This window comes from Formica exsecta, unplaced genomic scaffold, assembly GCF_003651465.1.
Source record: "Formica exsecta isolate Colony F162 unplaced genomic scaffold, ASM365146v1 scaffold62, whole genome shotgun sequence".
NCBI lineage: Eukaryota > Metazoa > Arthropoda > Insecta > Hymenoptera > Formicidae > Formica > Formica exsecta.
The window spans coordinates 500496-518790 of record NW_021853381.1 but is presented as its reverse complement, the minus strand read 5'-3'; the positions used below and the strand labels follow the sequence as shown (position 1 = coordinate 518790).

At 37.0% G+C, this 18295-nt stretch overlaps 1 protein-coding gene across 1 annotated transcript in view; it reads right to left on the bottom strand.

The window, feature by feature from the left end:
* Window positions 1-17883, bottom strand: part of LOC115242736 — a 37235-nt gene extending 19352 nt beyond the window's left edge. Inside the window, exon 1 of the mRNA XM_029819255.1 lies at window positions 17643-17883. Within this exon, the coding sequence (XP_029675115.1) occupies window positions 17643-17812 (170 nt within the window). The 5' untranslated portion in view covers window positions 17813-17883. The remainder of the gene's footprint in view (window positions 1-17642) is intronic.
* Window positions 17884-18295: the final 412 nt, after the last annotated feature.

Genomic DNA, 18295 nt, shown 5'->3' with positions numbered 1-18295 from the left:
TTACAAAAATTACAAAAAGAATTAAATAAAAAAAAAGCAAAAAAAAAATTAAAAATTATAGCAAAAATAGCAAAAGCCGTTTAAAATATATATTGACGATGGAAAGAAGTATTATTAATATTTAAACTTTAATGGCTAGAAAAAAATTGAAATCACTCAAAAATTACAAAAAGAATTAAATAAAAAAAAAGCAAAAAAAAAATTAAAAATATATATTTGTATAGCAAAAGCCGTTTAAAATATATATTGACGATGGAAAGAAGTATTATTAATATTTAAACTTTAATGGCTAGAAAAAAATGCTTCTTCTTGAAATCACTTATTTCATCAAGAAGGGTAAAGCATTATTACAAATTATTCATACAGGACGAGATTGATGAAAATACTACATCTTGATCAAATATCGACAGTTAACGGTACTCAATCATTGTGAATCAGTGAAAATAAGTAAAACATTGTGTGTGTTGTTGACCTGGCTGATAATAATTGATGTCGAGATATTCGAGACGCGTATAGTTACCGAATATCCGGAAATGTTTGTCAAAATACATGTAAAAATAATGTTAAAACACATCACATTTATCGCGTTGCAATTCTGTCATTGCTGTCATTCATGAATTAAAATGTAAAATAGCAATTGACTATATAATCGTGCGTGTTGCAAATAGAATTTGCATATTACTCGGAGAATGTAAGATTAAACGGCTATTATATATTATAAAATTTTCGAAGAGCGATGAGATAATATTTATGCGGGTGTCGTTCTTTATGAATAAAAAATACATAATAGCAAAAGTTTCAAAATTGTCTGTTGCGTTTCCGGGGAATTTCCCTGGAAAGCACCTGTGCGATAACGTGCAATATGCATCACGGTTTTGACCTTTGCCGTAAAGTCTTGAAAGAAAACTTGACAGCAATTAAAAGATCCACCTCACACACTACGCTATCGTTAAGACAAAAATAAAGCAATTTCTACTATTTCACGAAAGCTTTAACGCAACTGTCAAATGTTTAAGTAAAAAATTGCGTTTTTACCTGTGTTAATTATAAAAATAATTAATTTTATAATTGTGATAATTATAAAAACATTTAATACTTGTGCTAATTATAAAATCACACAATAGCTTCGATAAAGTACGTTAAAGTACAGAGTATGTGTCGATAATCGTAGTATTCTTCAAGCTTGGTATCGAGCTTGGTTTAACAAAAATTTAATTTAATATACGCGGTACACATCCCGTTTCCGGGAATTCTCGATGGAGGAGCGTACGCAAAACCGATACGATAATGTATCGGAGGCGGTGGCGCGATAACGTAAAGAGCGCGGCACAACTTAATTAATTAAGTTGCGCGGCGGCCGTTTACATTCGGTTTCTGGCGTGCATCCGGGAACGCCCGACCACCGTTATCGTTCCCCAGCGTGCAGTGGTGTCTTCTCACGAGAGCGTGTGCATCTTCCGTCTCTCTTCCGCCTGCACTTGCATCCCGCTTGCATCTCTCTTTCTCTCCCTTGGCATGCGACGACCGAATTCCCCATTTTCCTTCCCAAACATTCTTTCGCACTTCATCGTAGCGTTGATATCTTAATTAAAACTTGCACTAATTTGATATACACATTCGAGAATTGTCTAAGGAAATTAGTATTGTATATTCCAATTAGTATTGTATCGCTAATTATATATGCACATTTTTTTGACCATGATTGAATATGAATCTTCAAGTATGTAATTGAAATACTATCTATTATTGATTCAATGTAATACATCTACTTTTTTTTCAAATCTGAATGTAAACTCTATTCTCTTCTATATACACATAATTATACATCCACTGCGCTGTCGATTAACAATACACACATCGCCGCTGAAACAAAATATCCCTTTGACATATGACCTATTGCAACATCGATGACGATATATTGCGGGCAGATGACGTTGATTTAAACCTTTTCCGTGCTCGACGTGTCAATGGCCGTGCGCGGATGGCCATTACCTCACCGCCTTCTTTTGCCACAGTATCCCAAATCGGGCAGGACATTTTTCATAGTCGACTTTTCAATTTAATTTATATTTGCTCGTTAGATCATTCACACACACACACATACACACGGGCGACACGTTCAGACCAATTCCACCCTCGCTTCTCCCGGCGAAAAGAAGCTTCTCCTTCTCGCGATTCCGTGAATCTCCTGGATTTAGGTCGTCCTCGTCAGCGGCGTTTCAAGAATCGAAAGCGATATCTTAGAGTCCCAATTCCGCGAGTAGAGATATACCTTCGACCACATCACGTAGGAACTATGAACAGCGAAAGTACCGACCGTTACGCTTCTTCTCCTCTTTCCTTTCTCATCTTTTTATCTTTCCTTTTCTTCCGTTCTTTTTTTTTTTGTCGATTTTATTCGGTCCGCTGAGTATCATTGTGATGAAAGAGCGCACCGCGGCGTTCTCTCGGATATGCGGAGAGCGATATCGCGTGTCTGCCATGAAACTCACGGTGTCGAAAATTCAAGGAAATGTAGCTGCCATCGCGAATGCGAACGTTATTCTTTTACGAAGCTAATCATCTCTCTCCGCGTTGAAAGGGAAGACGGGGAAGAAAAGGAGAGATCTTGGGTTTTGGCGAAATTAAACTAGTTCTGTAGAAACATTTTTCCTCGTTTCTCTTTATATCCTAACACGAGATTCGTGCGTGTACTAAAACGAGCTTATAAATAGCTCACACTTAACAAAAATATAACGTTAGCCAAATACGAATAAGAGAAGACGACTAAATATGTATTCCAACGTGGTTTCAACACAGTGCAATTTCAACAAACGACCACTCGAATAATACAGTTTTACTGTCCGCGTTGAGGACGGCAAAATGCAAGTGGCAACACTGTATTCCGGCGAAGAAGTATCTGCTTGATGTCATTTACAGATGAAAATGTTACGTGTAACGCGAGTATTGACGAAGTTTCATCCATGACAAAATAGTCGTATATCTATTTATTAGAAAATGCACGAACCGATAAGAGCGCGAGAAATGAAGGCATTATATCTTTCTGTATAGAGTATTTTCACAATTCCTGTGTGACTCTCTATTCAACATCATATGCATTATAGTAACTCGTCGCACACGTTTACATATATTTCTACACTGAGAAAAAAAAGTTGTTAACTTGATTAAATGTATTCAACTGATTACTATTTCTTTAATTGAAATATTTAAGTATTTAGATTAAATACGATATATTAAATCTAACATGACATATTTGACTTAAGTACTTAAATATTTCAATTTAAAAAATGATAATCAGTTGAACGCATTTAGTTAAATTAACAACTTTTTTTTCTCAGTGCATTAAAATATTTCTTCGTGTTAATTAAATAAAAATGTGATAACTGCATATCTAAAAGAAATTTTTTATCATTTTGATTTAATTATTATATATATTTATATGTTAGTATAAATTTTGAGTAAGCCTGTACACACTTGCTAAAATTACGAGTTGTTTTGCAATTAAATCAGTTATATATTCCATGATAGGATATCGCAAATTTGTATGCCGCTAGTGTTTGCAATGAACGATCTGGTTAGCTGTAAATTAAGATTGGCGCTTGTGCTGGATTTGGCTATTTGCAGATAGACGTGACCTACTTGCCGGATAACGCCAGACACAGACTAATTTTAACGCTATGGAAATAATTCCTGATTTGCAGCGAGCGCGCGGAATATTCGGGATAGAGAGATATACGCTTCCAGCCGAGATTTCCATGAAAATTATTTTATTTATACGTGCGGTCTTTTTATCCCGTCTGCCCCAGTGTATTATTTAATATTCGACGTAACAGTCATGATTTTCAACACAATAATTCTTATAGTAGCACGTGTTACTGGCTCGCGCATGTTCCCTCGGTTTGTTTGTGGTCGCTATTCCTTTGAATGGTCCTCGTTTGCTACCTCTACCCATTCCTCCCGCGTTGGCCCAAAGATTTATTTTACTACTTACAATTAGTTTCAGCCGCTACGTATATACTCAAGGATGCAGTGCGCGAAGAGTATCCTGCAGCTTGTCGTGATTTAACAACTCGACTGCATTTTAGACTAACCACACATGCTAGAAGAACTGTCTTAAAAATATACAATTGTATACTAATGTACATAATTAAATTTTAAATCAAGAACAAGCATTAAAATTTGAAAGATGTATAAGAAAGAGAAATTACTCTAAGAATATCTTAATTTTTTTAAATATTCTTTAGATATGTTTTTACATTGTGTAATCTTTTTAGAACTTTACACAAAATTAAAACTTATGCATCGAGCAAAATTAAGAAAAATAATTAGAAAAGTAATAAAACGCATTTATCTCAAAAGTATAACTATCGTTTATTTATAATGCTAATTTACAAAAACACTTAACTTATGCATCGAAAAAAAAAAAAAAAAAAAAAATTAATAATTATTGATATATGTATGCGCACATAAAGTATCTAAAAACTATTGGATATTGGGTATCCGAGAACTTTCGATCGCAGATGTTGGAACGTGAAACAAGAAAAATAACGCTTTCAAAGTCCAAAGGCCAATAGTTTTTGAATTACGGCCGATTGAAAATTAGAGGCGAAGCAAACTTTGAAAGTGTAAATAGAAAATAAAACCTAGTTTTCAGCGCAAATTTTAAGAGAACTTTTATTTTAACGGCGGTTCGATCTAAGACTTGATTATTGAGATTCTGACTGCGAATTGTTTGATTAATTTGAAATTGATTTTTCCTTAACAAAGTTATCGAGGAATCGATAATTTATATGGAACTGGAAATTATTAATGAATCAATCCGACTCTGAGCGGTAAGTAAATAATAAAATTATATTTTTGAATTATACATACACAAGCGCATTTTAATTTAAAGCAATTTTAAAAAGATATATATATCTTAATTTAAACATATTATATTTACAATCTCACATTTTTGTTAAAATATGATTAAATACATTAAAATGTATTTTTTTAATTACATATTTTACAACTTTTTAAAAATTCTAATATTTTAAACATTTTTTAAGAGATCAAATTGGAATCGATCTTAGAGAGCTGCTCGAGCAAATTTGCGGTTAAGTATGTCTTTCAGTTTAGTGGATGTGCTGTCGGCTACGGCTCGATTGTCGATTTGGCAGCGCGTATACACGATAATTTTCCACCGTCTTGTGCGCCGATTCGAGCACGAAGGCTCCGCACTTCCGGTTGGTAGGACTCCGGTCAACGAGCAATTTTCCGGCCGATTGGTTGGTGAAACGTCGAACTTGCTCCAAGTCGATCTCTATCGACAGCAAGAGACACGCTTGTTTACTTCATGTGCCGGGAGTAGAGACTCTCTACGCGCACCCTTCTTCCCCTTACGTTTGTCGAAGGGATCTCTCGTTACTCGAATATTATCAATTAACATGAATGATACTATATCGTATTACAAAAATGACGTCCAAGAGGCCTCCTGACTCTTCTGTCATATATCCGTATTTAAATTTTTTGAATTATATCAATAATTATATTTTGAATTATATTATATTATTATATAGAATTATATTAATTTATATATAATATATGTTTATATAAAATTTAATAAACCTTTTCAAATATTGAATCACATTTATTAAGATGGAAATAAACATAGGCGCGAAGGGATCCAACACTCCCCTAGCAATTGGTTTCGTTGTTTACTTCCAGTTAAAGGTAGTCTCGATTCTTGTATACCATAGGTATTTCCTTTGCGGTCACATATTAGACATCGTTTACCAATTAGTACGTCTGGTAAATTTCCGACCCGATCGTACACGGTATCTTGTGTTACCCATTTAATTAGATGCAATTATACACGATACTCTAAACGAATGTCCGCGCGCGCGCGCAAGTTATACGGGGTACGAGATGCAGTTTGATTATTATTTGTCGCGTTCGCGTATAAATTCTAATCAACATATATCGTAGTTATATCAGCGAGAATGTCGAGTAAATTACAACCTGACCGCACCGCATAACTCAAAGTTAACGTACGAAAGTTAAAACCGCATTCAACCGTGCACAGTATTCTAATAAATACAGAACGTTCCCGCCCCCGTTCCTTTTCCTCCGGAAATGATCGGAATGATTTTCCGCGGTTCGCCAAAACATTCGAAATACGCGCTCTTCCCCCGTTCGGGGCAAATAGTAAATGAAATATTCCGACGATGTGGTAGTTTATAAATAGCCGAGTATTTCGATCATAAATTGCATTTCTCGTCGAAAATCGTTAGAGAGCGCCAATAATTTGTCGAAAGTAAGCAGATACAGGGCGCGTTATTAACGTCTCAATTGCTTTCGAACTATAGGACGGAAAAATTAAATTGTCGCCCAGAGAAAAATCGATCGGCGAAAGAGAGAATCCGTGGGAGATTTCAATGGGAATATACTATATACGACAATTTTGAAATACCCGATACTTGTATATACGCGCTACCAAATACATACACGATGTGATCAATGGAGCGAAGCGCTGGAAATGAACAAGGACCCGCCGCTGTATCGGACGTACGCGAACAAAAAAATGACACAGAGAAAGGAAAAAAAAAAGAAAGAGAGAGAGAGAGGAGAGAGAGAGAGACAGAAAAAAACAAAGCGAAACTGGGATGAGAGACGGAGGCGGAGTTATATGCGATACCTGCTTATGTGCGGATCATGTTTACCCGGGTTCATATGCACTTGCATAAGCACGATAACGGGAGAAGGGGAATGAAGGTGTGTGTATCCACCCCACCCCTCCACCCCCGTATGACTCCGTGTCCACTATTTACGGACGCGAGTAATTCATAACTCGTTTTTTCGTTAAGCCTGTCTTGCTCGTCCTGTTTCCTCTCCCGCTTTTCTCTCTCTCTTTTTTTTTCCAATCGCGGACAGTACATGCGCGGGCCTCATAAAAACGAGCTTTGATCGGGTGCATCGAGCCGGACCGATCATCAACCAGCGGCGAAGTGTCGAACCGAACTGCGGCGACACCGGATATATACGGAGTGGTATATGTGGATGTATCCGTATTCTCTAAAAGCTCGTTATTAGATCGCGCGCGCGCGCACGTGATCTTTTCTTTTCCCGTAGAATGTTCGCTTGATAAGCGAAGAGCCCTTAACGGGCTCCCCTTTAACGGCGGGTAGACATAGACGATAGAGAGAGAGAGAGAGAGAGAGAGAGAGAGAGAGAGAAAGAGCCTTTTATACCGCCGACAGTAACGTAATGACCGACCGCGCCGCGGAAATCGCGAGATTGCAAGATGAAAAGCAATTTCTTTTTTCGCTTCTGTTTTAAGTCGCAACTTTGTTAAGCGCATATTCGAAAATGGATATTATATTAAAATATTAATATATTGGCAATGTTAGCGTCAGCAAATAAATTTCGAGAATATGGTAACATGATAACATTTATAATCATTTTAAATTGATTTTAATTAATTAAGCGAAATATTTCACCAAATATATATACATATATGTATATATAATTTGCGATTGAGTTTATCTTAATAAGGATTTTAATTGAAACATTTTACGTGACCGAAAGATATTTTGATGTAAAAAGCCTTTAGTTCGAATTTTTTCCTCCCCCCGAGGAGAAGTGCATTTCGACATTAAAAAATACTTCTTCCAAGTTACCGACTCTTATATTTTCTGAGATACCACAGCTTACGTACTTCACAAAGTTCAATATTATACACTTCGCACCATAAAATTCTTTCTACTTGTGTGTTTTTGACGTCTAATCGACTCGCATCTTTCTTATAATATACAGTATGTACTTCTTTATCGTTTTCGCGCAAATATCTTCGCGGATCAGAACCGCGCCTCTAAGCAAAGTCGATTGTGTTCCCGATTACCCATTTATTAAAAAAAAAAAAAAAAAAAAAATAGAAAATTTTTATATTTTAATATTTTGACGGCACTAACATAATGCATAAAATCCCGCTAAAATAAAATAAACGAGCGTAAAAGTTACGTACGAGATAAAAAATGACCATACTGTTCCCTCCGAATATTTCTCGTGCTTTAAATCTCGCGATTAAATTTCCGTTCGCTAAAAATATTTTACAGCGCGGTCAAAACATTACGAGCTCTAAATTTTCGCGAACATCGGGGACGATTCCTCGTGTCGGTCAATGTTCAAGTCGCGTATGACGAATCGTCGAGAAATAAAGCCGGCAACGTCGTAAGAATAAAGATCGAGAGAAGATCGCGGAAGCTCGTTCGGAAGAAAAGCTGCCAATCCCGAAGAAGCTGCGTAAACATAAAAGCAGAGACGCGAGGATGCGCGACAATCGGATAGAAGAGGAAGATGTAGAAAAAGAGCGGATTCGAAATGCGTAAAACGCGATTATTCACGCGCTAAAGCATCGACAAACGATGTGTGCTCGCGTTGGATCACCGGATGATCTCATCGGAGTGAATCGCGTCTACGCTGCAGGCATGTCGCATTTATCAAAATCATTAATTCGAGAGTCTCGTCAACAGCCAGGATGTAACATTCGTTTGACCAAAATTTGGTTTATTCATCATGTCGGAATAATCGATCAGGCAGAGGTCGAAGTCGCGCACGTTCCGACATCGACAAATGATTAATAGGCCGAAGGGTATTTTGCTTTTCAGAGTCTATGAGTTAAAACATTGATCTTTCAAACGATGTAGATGGGAATGCGAATCAATTACGAGAGTGAAATTAGAAAAAAAAAAAAAATTTATTGCATATCGATAACATTAAAATTTTGATTTGCCTCCACTAATAAAGGCAAATACGATTAAAATATCTCTCATAAATTATCTAAAAAAAAAAAAAAATTGTATAAACATTTATATAAAAAATTAAAAAATCTCAATCTTATTATTAGAAACAAATATAAATGTATATATACAGGGTGTCCCAGAATTACCGCACCACCTGCTAATGACAGATTCTTGAGATCATTTGGAGACGATTTTTCCTCAGCGAAAATGTCGAGAAAGGTCATTATTTTTTGCAAGTTTCCAATTTTTTTTATCATATATCTTTGTAACTAAGCCTTAAATTAAAATTCTCTCTCTCTCTATTAAAGTAAATTCTATCTGAAATTAATTAAAGAATGTAGTTTTAACTCTTTATAAAGTTTAGTTTGCAAAAAGCCCTTCTTTTTTAATCTCTTATAATACGGAAATTATTAATGCCTCGATATTTTCGCTGAGAAAAAATCGTCTCCAAATGATCTTAAGAATCTGTCATTAGCAGATGGTGCGGTAATTCTGGGACATCCTGTATATTGTGTATTAAGTTTAGAATAAACTGAAAAAAAAACTGGCAAAGAATCGACGCAAAGTTTACAGCGGAAAGAATGTATCTACCTCTCCGGAATGCATTCAACAGATATATAGACATGGAATTGAGTTATATGGTAAGATGTATAAAAGACGTGTTTCTCTCTTTCCGCGCGACGATGTATCGCCAGAAATAGGACGGTAAATTTGACGTGCCCGGCGTGTCTCGGGCGTGCTTTATAGACGCCGACGTGCCAACGTACGGAATCGCGGGAGGAAAGTCGCGATAATGTACGTAACAATGTCGAAAGTCGAAGCGGGAGATCGTAGAAATAGAATCCCCGGGTCGTTTCGCGTCGCGAAATCCACCGCCGCCGCCGTCGCCGGGAGCGGCCAGAAGCGAGACGGGCAAGTTTTATGCAGTACATGAAGGTATCCGGGCTCGATATACAACCACGATAAGCAGGTTTTTCCGATAAGAACATCCCGCTCTCCTGTTGCACCGACTTGCGAGAGTAGCGATCAAGACCGCTTTCTCGAAATAGCTTCCGGGGAAGTTGAGCCAGATATAAAAGCGGTCAACATCGTCCTTTTGGGCGCGATTAAGATATTTTGAATCCCTCACCTGTTTCGTTATCGTAATCTATAATTTATCGGGATCGCATTAAATCCTATATATATTTAAAAATCCTATATATATTTAAAACTATATACGAAGACGCTAATAATATAATGTAGTGAAGCTATATTTAATTTAGATATTTTCAAATCTTCTTCCGCTAAAAACGGCCAAGTGTCGTTCGATTATTTATATAAAGATACTTTTGGAAAATAAATCGCACGTTATTTTCGTGAGTTAATAATAACAATCATGAATATGATTTCCGGCGCGATGATGACCCGACTTAATATCGATCGCGACTGAGATATAATAAAGCCCCGAATATTTTGGCGGCACTAATAATAAAATGATAGTGTAATAATAATAATAAGAAAATTAATATTCGACTCTCTATATCCCTTGTTGAATATTTATGGTAATGAGGAAGAGGGAACAGAATGTAATTTTGCATAAATTATGATTAGGAGGATTAAGTGGATCTAGTTTAAATTGTCTAACGGCGTGCGACTCGATTGGGCAATAAATATCGCGAGCTCCATTCGAGACAGGTCGGGACAGAAACGGCAGACGAGCCTCCGTAAGACGCAGCTTTCGAACGCAGGGTGGAATAGACGGAGGGGGAAAAAAAAAGATATGAATTTACAATGATTTATCAGAGCTGGTATCGCGTCCCCTATCGTTATATACACGACTTTCGTGACAGGAAGCCATTTTTCACGATGTTCACGAAGAATACTTATACAGCTGACATTTTAATCGATCAGTAAATACTTAGCCGATGGCGGTTGAGAGATCTGGTTAAATCGACGAGAAAATAATTAAAAGAGAAAGATTAAGAACAGACGTGAAAATTTCATGATCACAATCAACATTTCATAATCGCAAGTCCTCTGCGTCGGAAATTAATATAAAAAGGTCAACGTGCTTTGCAGAGTCTACTGTCATTAATTTTTCTCGTAATTATTTTTAAATACAACAGATGCATATGTATATATATATATATGAAATATAAAATCATTATCGGAATACGCGTTATATTCGAGCTCGTCAAGCTCGTTATTTCTCAAAAAGAGAAAATATGCGAACGTAATAAAAAAACATATTGATAATTCGAATCTTTTCAATTTCAACTCCAAAACACTGTTTTATTTCCCGTATAATTCCGACCATATGTGTATTCAAAATATTTTTTTTCAATTATATATAATCGCATACTCTTTTACAAGAGTAGTGATTCGCGTTGTAGAAACGACTCGTTATAACGCGTGTCCCGGTTTGCGATCAATGCGAAAGCTCTGCTCGAGATGCACATAAATCGTTACCGGTACATGTAAACATATAAACAGACATAACTTGCCCGTGTGCACAAGCGAAAGTATATCTGCATGTACGATATATTCTCTCGCTACTTGAAATCGTCCGAGCAGATACTTTGTAAAAGTCATACATGGACGTTTTAGCACGATTTTATTTTGCCGAAAGAGAATAGGTAAAAACAGAAAAAGAGGAAGTAAATAGAGTATCTAAATGACTACTGTGTTTTTGATCTATTCATATAATTTTACTTGTACATCTTATATTTTTATAATCAATATATAATTCAGTATAAAATTTTAATTTAATTTAATTTAATTTAATAATTAAAAGAAACGTTGACATAAATAAATAAATCATGACTTATCGTATTTTATGAAACGTGTTTTATAATTTCAGTCAAGATTAACAGACATTTTGATTTCGCAACGTCTTAATTTCTGCGATTCTCTTTCGCTTTCGCTGCGATTTTGTTCGTTCATTCGAGTCGAAATCCACCGCCGCCGCCGTCGCCGGGAGCGGCCAGAAGCGAGACGGGCAAGTTTTATGCAGTACATGAAGGTATCCGGGCTCGATATACAACCACGATAAGCAGGTTTTTCCGATAAGAACATCCCGCTCTCCTGTTGCACCGACTTGCGAGAGTAGCGATCAAGACCGCTTTCTCGAAATAGCTTCCGGGGAAGTTGAGCCAGATATAAAAGCGGTCAACATCGTCCTTTTGGGCGCGATTAAGATATTTTGAATCCCTCACCTGTTTCGTTATCGTAATCTATAATTTATCGGGATCGCATTAAATCCTATATATATTTAAAAATCCTATATATATTTAAAACTATATACGAAGACGCTAATAATATAATGTAGTGAAGCTATATTTAATTTAGATATTTTCAAATCTTCTTCCGCTAAAAACGGCCAAGTGTCGTTCGATTATTTATATAAAGATACTTTTGGAAAATAAATCGCACGTTATTTTCGTGAGTTAATAATAACAATCATGAATATGATTTCCGGCGCGATGATGACCCGACTTAATATCGATCGCGACTGAGATATAATAAAGCCCCGAATATTTTGGCGGCACTAATAATAAAATGATAGTGTAATAATAATAATAAGAAAATTAATATTCGACTCTCTATATCCCTTGTTGAATATTTATGGTAATGAGAAAGAGGGAACAGAATATAATTTTGCATAAATTATGATTAGGAGGATTAAGTGGATCTAGTTTAAATTGTCTAACGGCGTGCGACTCGATTGGGCAATAAATATCGCGAGCTCCATTCGAGACAGGTCGGGACAGAAACGGCAGACGAGCCTCCGTAAGACGCAGCTTTCGAACGCAGGGTGGAATAGACGGAGGGGGGAAAAAAAAGATATGAATTTACAATGATTTATCAGAGCTGGTATCGCGTCCCCTATCGTTATATACACGACTTTCGTGACAGGAAGCCATTTTTCACGATGTTCACGAAGAATACTTATACAGCTGACATTTTAATCGATCAGTAAATACTTAGCCGATGGCGGTTGAGAGATCTGGTTAAATCGACGAGAAAATAATTAAAAGAGAAAGATTAAGAACAGACGTGAAAATTTCATGATCACAATCAACATTTCATAATCGCAAGTCCTCTGCGTAATATAAAAATATAAAAAGGTCAACGTGCTTTGCAGAGTCTACTGTCATTAATTTTTCTCGTAATTATTTTTAAATACAACAGATGCATATGTATATATATATATGAAATATAAAATCATTATCGGAATACGCGTTATATTCGAGCTCGTCAAGCTCGTTATTTCTCAAAAAGAGAAAATATGCGAACGTAATAAAAAAACATATTGATAATTCGAATCTTTTCAATTTCAACTCCAAAACACTGTTTTATTTCCCGTATAATTCCGACCATATGTGTATTCAAAATATTTTTTTTCAATTATATATAATCGCATACTCTTTTACAAGAGTAGTGATTCGCGTTGTAGAAACGACTCGTTATAACGCGTGTCCCGGTTTGCGATCAATGCGAAAGCTCTGCTCGAGATGCACATAAATCGTTACCGGTACATGTAAACATATAAACAGACATAACTTGCCCGTGTGCACAAGCGAAAGTATATCTGCATGTACGATATATTCTCTCGCTACTTGAAATCGTCCGAGCAGATACTTTGTAAAAGTCATACATGGACGTTTTAGCACGATTTTATTTTGCCGAAAGAGAATAGGTAAAAACAGAAAAAGAGGAAGTAAATAGAGTATCTAAATGACTACTGTGTTTTTGATCTATTCATATAATTTTACTTGTACATCTTATATTTTTATAATCAATATATAATTCAGTATAAAATTTTAATTTAATTTAATTTAATTTAATAATTAAAAGAAACGTTGACATAAATAAATAAATCATGACTTATCGTATTTTATGAAACGTGTTTTATAATTTCAGTCAAGATTAACAGACATTTTGATTTCGCAACGTCTTAATTTCTGCGATTCTCTTTCGCTTTCGCTGCGATTATGTTCGTTCATTCGAGTCGGTTTTAAGGAAAGATTCGTACTCCCGGTTATCTATGCAATTCCAGGGTGGTCGCGATAAGTGCTCTCAGATTTACAGTTTAATGCACGATCGTCTTGCCCCGCGCTCGCGTTTGCTCCTCCACTCGCCTCTAATTACTTCGGGCCGAGGCTTTGGCCTTAATTGAAATACCGAGTCCTTGCTAACGTTCGTCCCCTTCCCCCCTCCCCCCCCCCGTTCGGCCGAGAGCTGTCGTGGTGCCAGGCGGTCGGTGTGAAGTATCGGCGCAAAATATTCAATCTTGTAACAGTCAGCGCGATTACCGCTCTCAAGGGTTTCATTCTTCAAACTGGCGCTCTTGCAAATCGCGATCACGCCAAAGTCAGAAAAGCAAAATCCCTCCGAGTACTTTGATAAATTCTCTTTCACTATTTTGCTGACTGTACTTTTGACATTCGAAGCATTATATCGTTATTCGTAAATTTTGTGTATCTATGTTAAGATAATAAAATAATAATTTTAAGTTACTTTATATAATTAACGATATTTTTCTTAAACAATTATTAAAAATTATAATTTTGTTTTCTTGCGTAAAAAATACGAATTATCAGCGATAACGCACAAATATATTGTCACATCTTAAATATTAATGTTAATATAAAAATCCGATTGATCCACGACCGTGAATTTTCGTCGATGACGTAATTTTCTGCCTTTTCTTACGTTCCTCTTTTCCGCAATCGTCACGAAAATATGAATTCGCGAAATCTTTGCTTGCCTGCCTGGTATAAAAGAATACCCCTGCCTCCTTCGACCCGCCCGTCTTCGCTGCCGTCTGCCTCTTCATCTTCTCGTCGCGCATAGCGGGGAAACGCGGATCCCGGACGGAGTTTCTCATAAAGTCGCGAGCTGGCGCGTAATCGCGGGTATATTAAAGCAACGAGGGAAGAGCAGCGTGGGGAAGATTTCGCGAAATAAGGAGAATTCCGTCGGTGAACACTTACATACCGTATAAATACGGTAAAGGCAGGCGTCAAACGAAAATTCGTGCGCATCCGCGAGCAAATGTCTCTCGAAAATGTGATACATGTGTCTGTAAAATTTTGGAGCAAGATTTCATAGCAGCGTTAAAGACAATCTCTATAAATTATCAGTAATTAATAATAATTTATTTATTTTATTCTGTAATAACCTGAAGCTTGTTCGTTATTTATCATTCTATGAAAAATTTATATATCCTCGTTAGTTTCATCTAATCTTTTATCGAATAATGAAAAATTTATATGCTTGTATTCATCATTTTTATTACCATAATATTATACCTGAGCGGCATAATATCTACGGCACTTCTGCACTTACGTGAATGTACGCGATATAAGCTCCGGCTGATTGTTCCGTGCAAGGTACAGAAATAGCGATCGATGGATGGGAAGATTGTAGGTTATTTCCCTGGCATAATGTCAGCAGTCGTGTCATGCGCTTATTTCTTTGTCCGACATCGTTTAGACATTTAGATAATGACGTAGGTGGTAGCGTCGGTGCGATATCGCGGCGTTCATGGAAACGATTAACCGTAATCACTGTCCATCACTCGGCATCGATTCCAAGAATTTCTGTCGTCGTAGATCCTTGGCGAAAGGAGAGCAGGAAATCTTGGACGAGATCGATATCGCCGATTCATTATATCGTCACTTCCACTCTTGCAAACTGAATCGCGAGAAATGTGTGAGAGGTTTCTTCGCGCGAGAATGTCGAGAACGATCGGAATCGACGTTTGTCTTCTTCAACGTTTCCGCGAGTGACGGAAGCACACGGTTATAGTCGATGAAAGATGACAATGAAACTATGAAAGTCTCCCTATCCTTCCAACAACTTCCCGACCGTAACAAAACCAAGGTCCGAGTCGTTCGCGCTGGCCGAAGAAACGTTTAAATCGAAAAACGATCGATGACGAGTGTTTAGATGGTGTCGAGACGGACGTATAAATCGACGAGAGAAAATTACATTTTTTTCTTCATGCCCTTAGCAACCTCGCGAGGATAGTAAACGCTTAATGTCCTTGTCCTCCGCGATAATTATTCGCCGCGTATCAGGCGGCGAAAGAATTTTAAAGGGGATAATAAAAACCTCTTGGAAAGAGGAACGTCGGCCGAGAAATAAGATGTAAGTCAGCCGGGAGAAATGGCACGTCGCTTTTTATTGTTGGCATTTGTCGGTGCGACGTAAAAAAAAAAAAAAAAAAAATTTCTCGAGACGATAAAAGAAATGTAAGATTTTTTTTTAAGAGCGCTTATACCAAAAAAACGATAATCGGGGAGTAAATTTCGTATCAAGCTTTGTTTAGCAAGATATTTATGGAGTAACGATGTCTTTCGTAATACTTTCAATTTCAACGTTAAATAACTCGGAAATTAATCCTCGACTCTCTTACGCGTAGAGGTATAACAGATATATAGTATAATACTGTAAATATTGCTTTGATGCTGTTATTTATACATGAGAAACAAGAATTACAGAATATTAAAATGCGAATCGAAATGACCCTATTTGCGAGTCATCCGAGTAGTAAAGCTTTGCGCCCGATCAGACGCAGTTTAATGTCAGAGAAAAGTAATTCCTTCTCCTCCCTCGCTTTCTCTCTTCCACTCCGCGTCATCTTAATATCGTCATATCCAAGTAAAGGAATTCTTCGAGCAGCTGTCGCGCCCGTACCGCGACATTATTCTCGGAACCTTCCCAAGTGAGGATATTAATCGCTGAGAAGTTATGCTCGACCGAATTTCTTCAGGATAGATAAATGAAGAGAGAGCACAGTATGTCTCCCTCTCTTGAGAATGTAATCATATAATATATTTCATCGAATGTACCCTGCATTTTTCATTTCATTTGTTTCTTCTATTGTTTAGATATATTTATTGTATTCAAGTAACAATCTTAAATTGTGCAACAAAACAAATGCAATGAATATTCCCTCCAGATATAGACGCAGGAATTCGCCATCGTTTAAACTTACGTAATTCTGCGTAGCCAGAAGTTTATAAAACCTCTCCCCGTCGTAATCAAGGAAATTTCTTTTTTTTTTTTTTTTGACCATCCTGGTACCACCCTCACAATGGAAACGAAGTAAGAAATTTATCTTCGCTCGGCAAACAACGGATGTTTGGACACGCTTCACAGCTTTGCGGAATGGACGGGAGAGAAAGAGAAAGTGAGAGGAAAGAAAAAAAAAGAAAGAAAAAACCAAATCGGCCTTGGCGCGTTTTCTGGGCCGATTCTTCCGTGTTCGCCGCAGACGAGTAGTAAACACTTTAACGCCGTTCCCGCGAACGTGTCCGGCAAACACACGTTCCAATAAGCACTTTTATCCCAGCTTTTAACGATGAATCGTATTCTCGGCGGCAGTGGGGCGCGAATAATCCGGGCCCTCTCGTACATGTACACGAACGATTAAAAGCGATACGTCACTTCGCGCGAACTCGCCCGCACGAATGCTTTAATGAGAGAGTACCTGGGTATGGACCTATATTGACATTCTCTCCAGTATATATATCGAGGAAAGATAGAATACCGCACACGGACCAGAGTAGAGGTTCTCGATGTTCATACAAATTTATTTACGATTTTACAAAAAAAAAAAGCTCACAATTATTATATTATTATATTAAACTACGAAATTATCCCTGATAGCAAATATATTTTCTTTTCTTGCTTTTCGAATAATATTGACGTTTGAACAGTATTTTCTTTTTAAATCGTAGAAAGAGAGAAAAAGGAAAGGATAAAGTTTACCCGAGATATTTTCCGCAATTTTTATTTCTGGTAACATTAAATTATTATCTTATATTACTCTATTTTCTCCCCTGTATATAGAGATAATATGGATAGACTTACCAATCTCGCGTCGCCTTCGCGACGAATTGCCTTTGGTTCTCCTTATCGATTGGCGTGGAATAATGATGACGATGATCATCAATGGGGACAACCGAATGGCAAACAAGGCGGGTCTCGTTTCGGTCGAGGATCGTGAGGTTGTAAGGCGACGCCATGAGACGGGACGCCATTCGATCCAAAGCCACCCACGATTTACCGGCGACCACCCAGGACGGAAACCCGCAATACTGCGGTGGCTTTTCTGTAACGTGAAAAGATGGCCCTGGTGAAAGTGGGATCTCTGTTTGTCGTCGAAGAGGTTTTTCTCTCCGCGAGACAAATTTGCGATATTTTCCTCGGTTAAAATACCGAATCGAAATTATTTGTGAATATTCGAGGTATTCTTGTCGATATATATATATATTTGTCCTCATTTCGTCAGCTACGTAGATTAAAATTTCAAAGCGCAAAAACAATTACAGTTTAACGGGACAGAGAGAGAGAGAATTGGTCGAGTGATGTAATTTAAGCAGAATTCTAGGAATTTTTCCTCTCTCTCCCTCTCTCTTTCATTGGTGTTCGCAATTATTGAAAATATTTTGGCATTTTCAAAGCGCCGAAACACGACAATACAAAATTGCAAAGTTGATTATCGCCGCAACGCCAACTGTTTA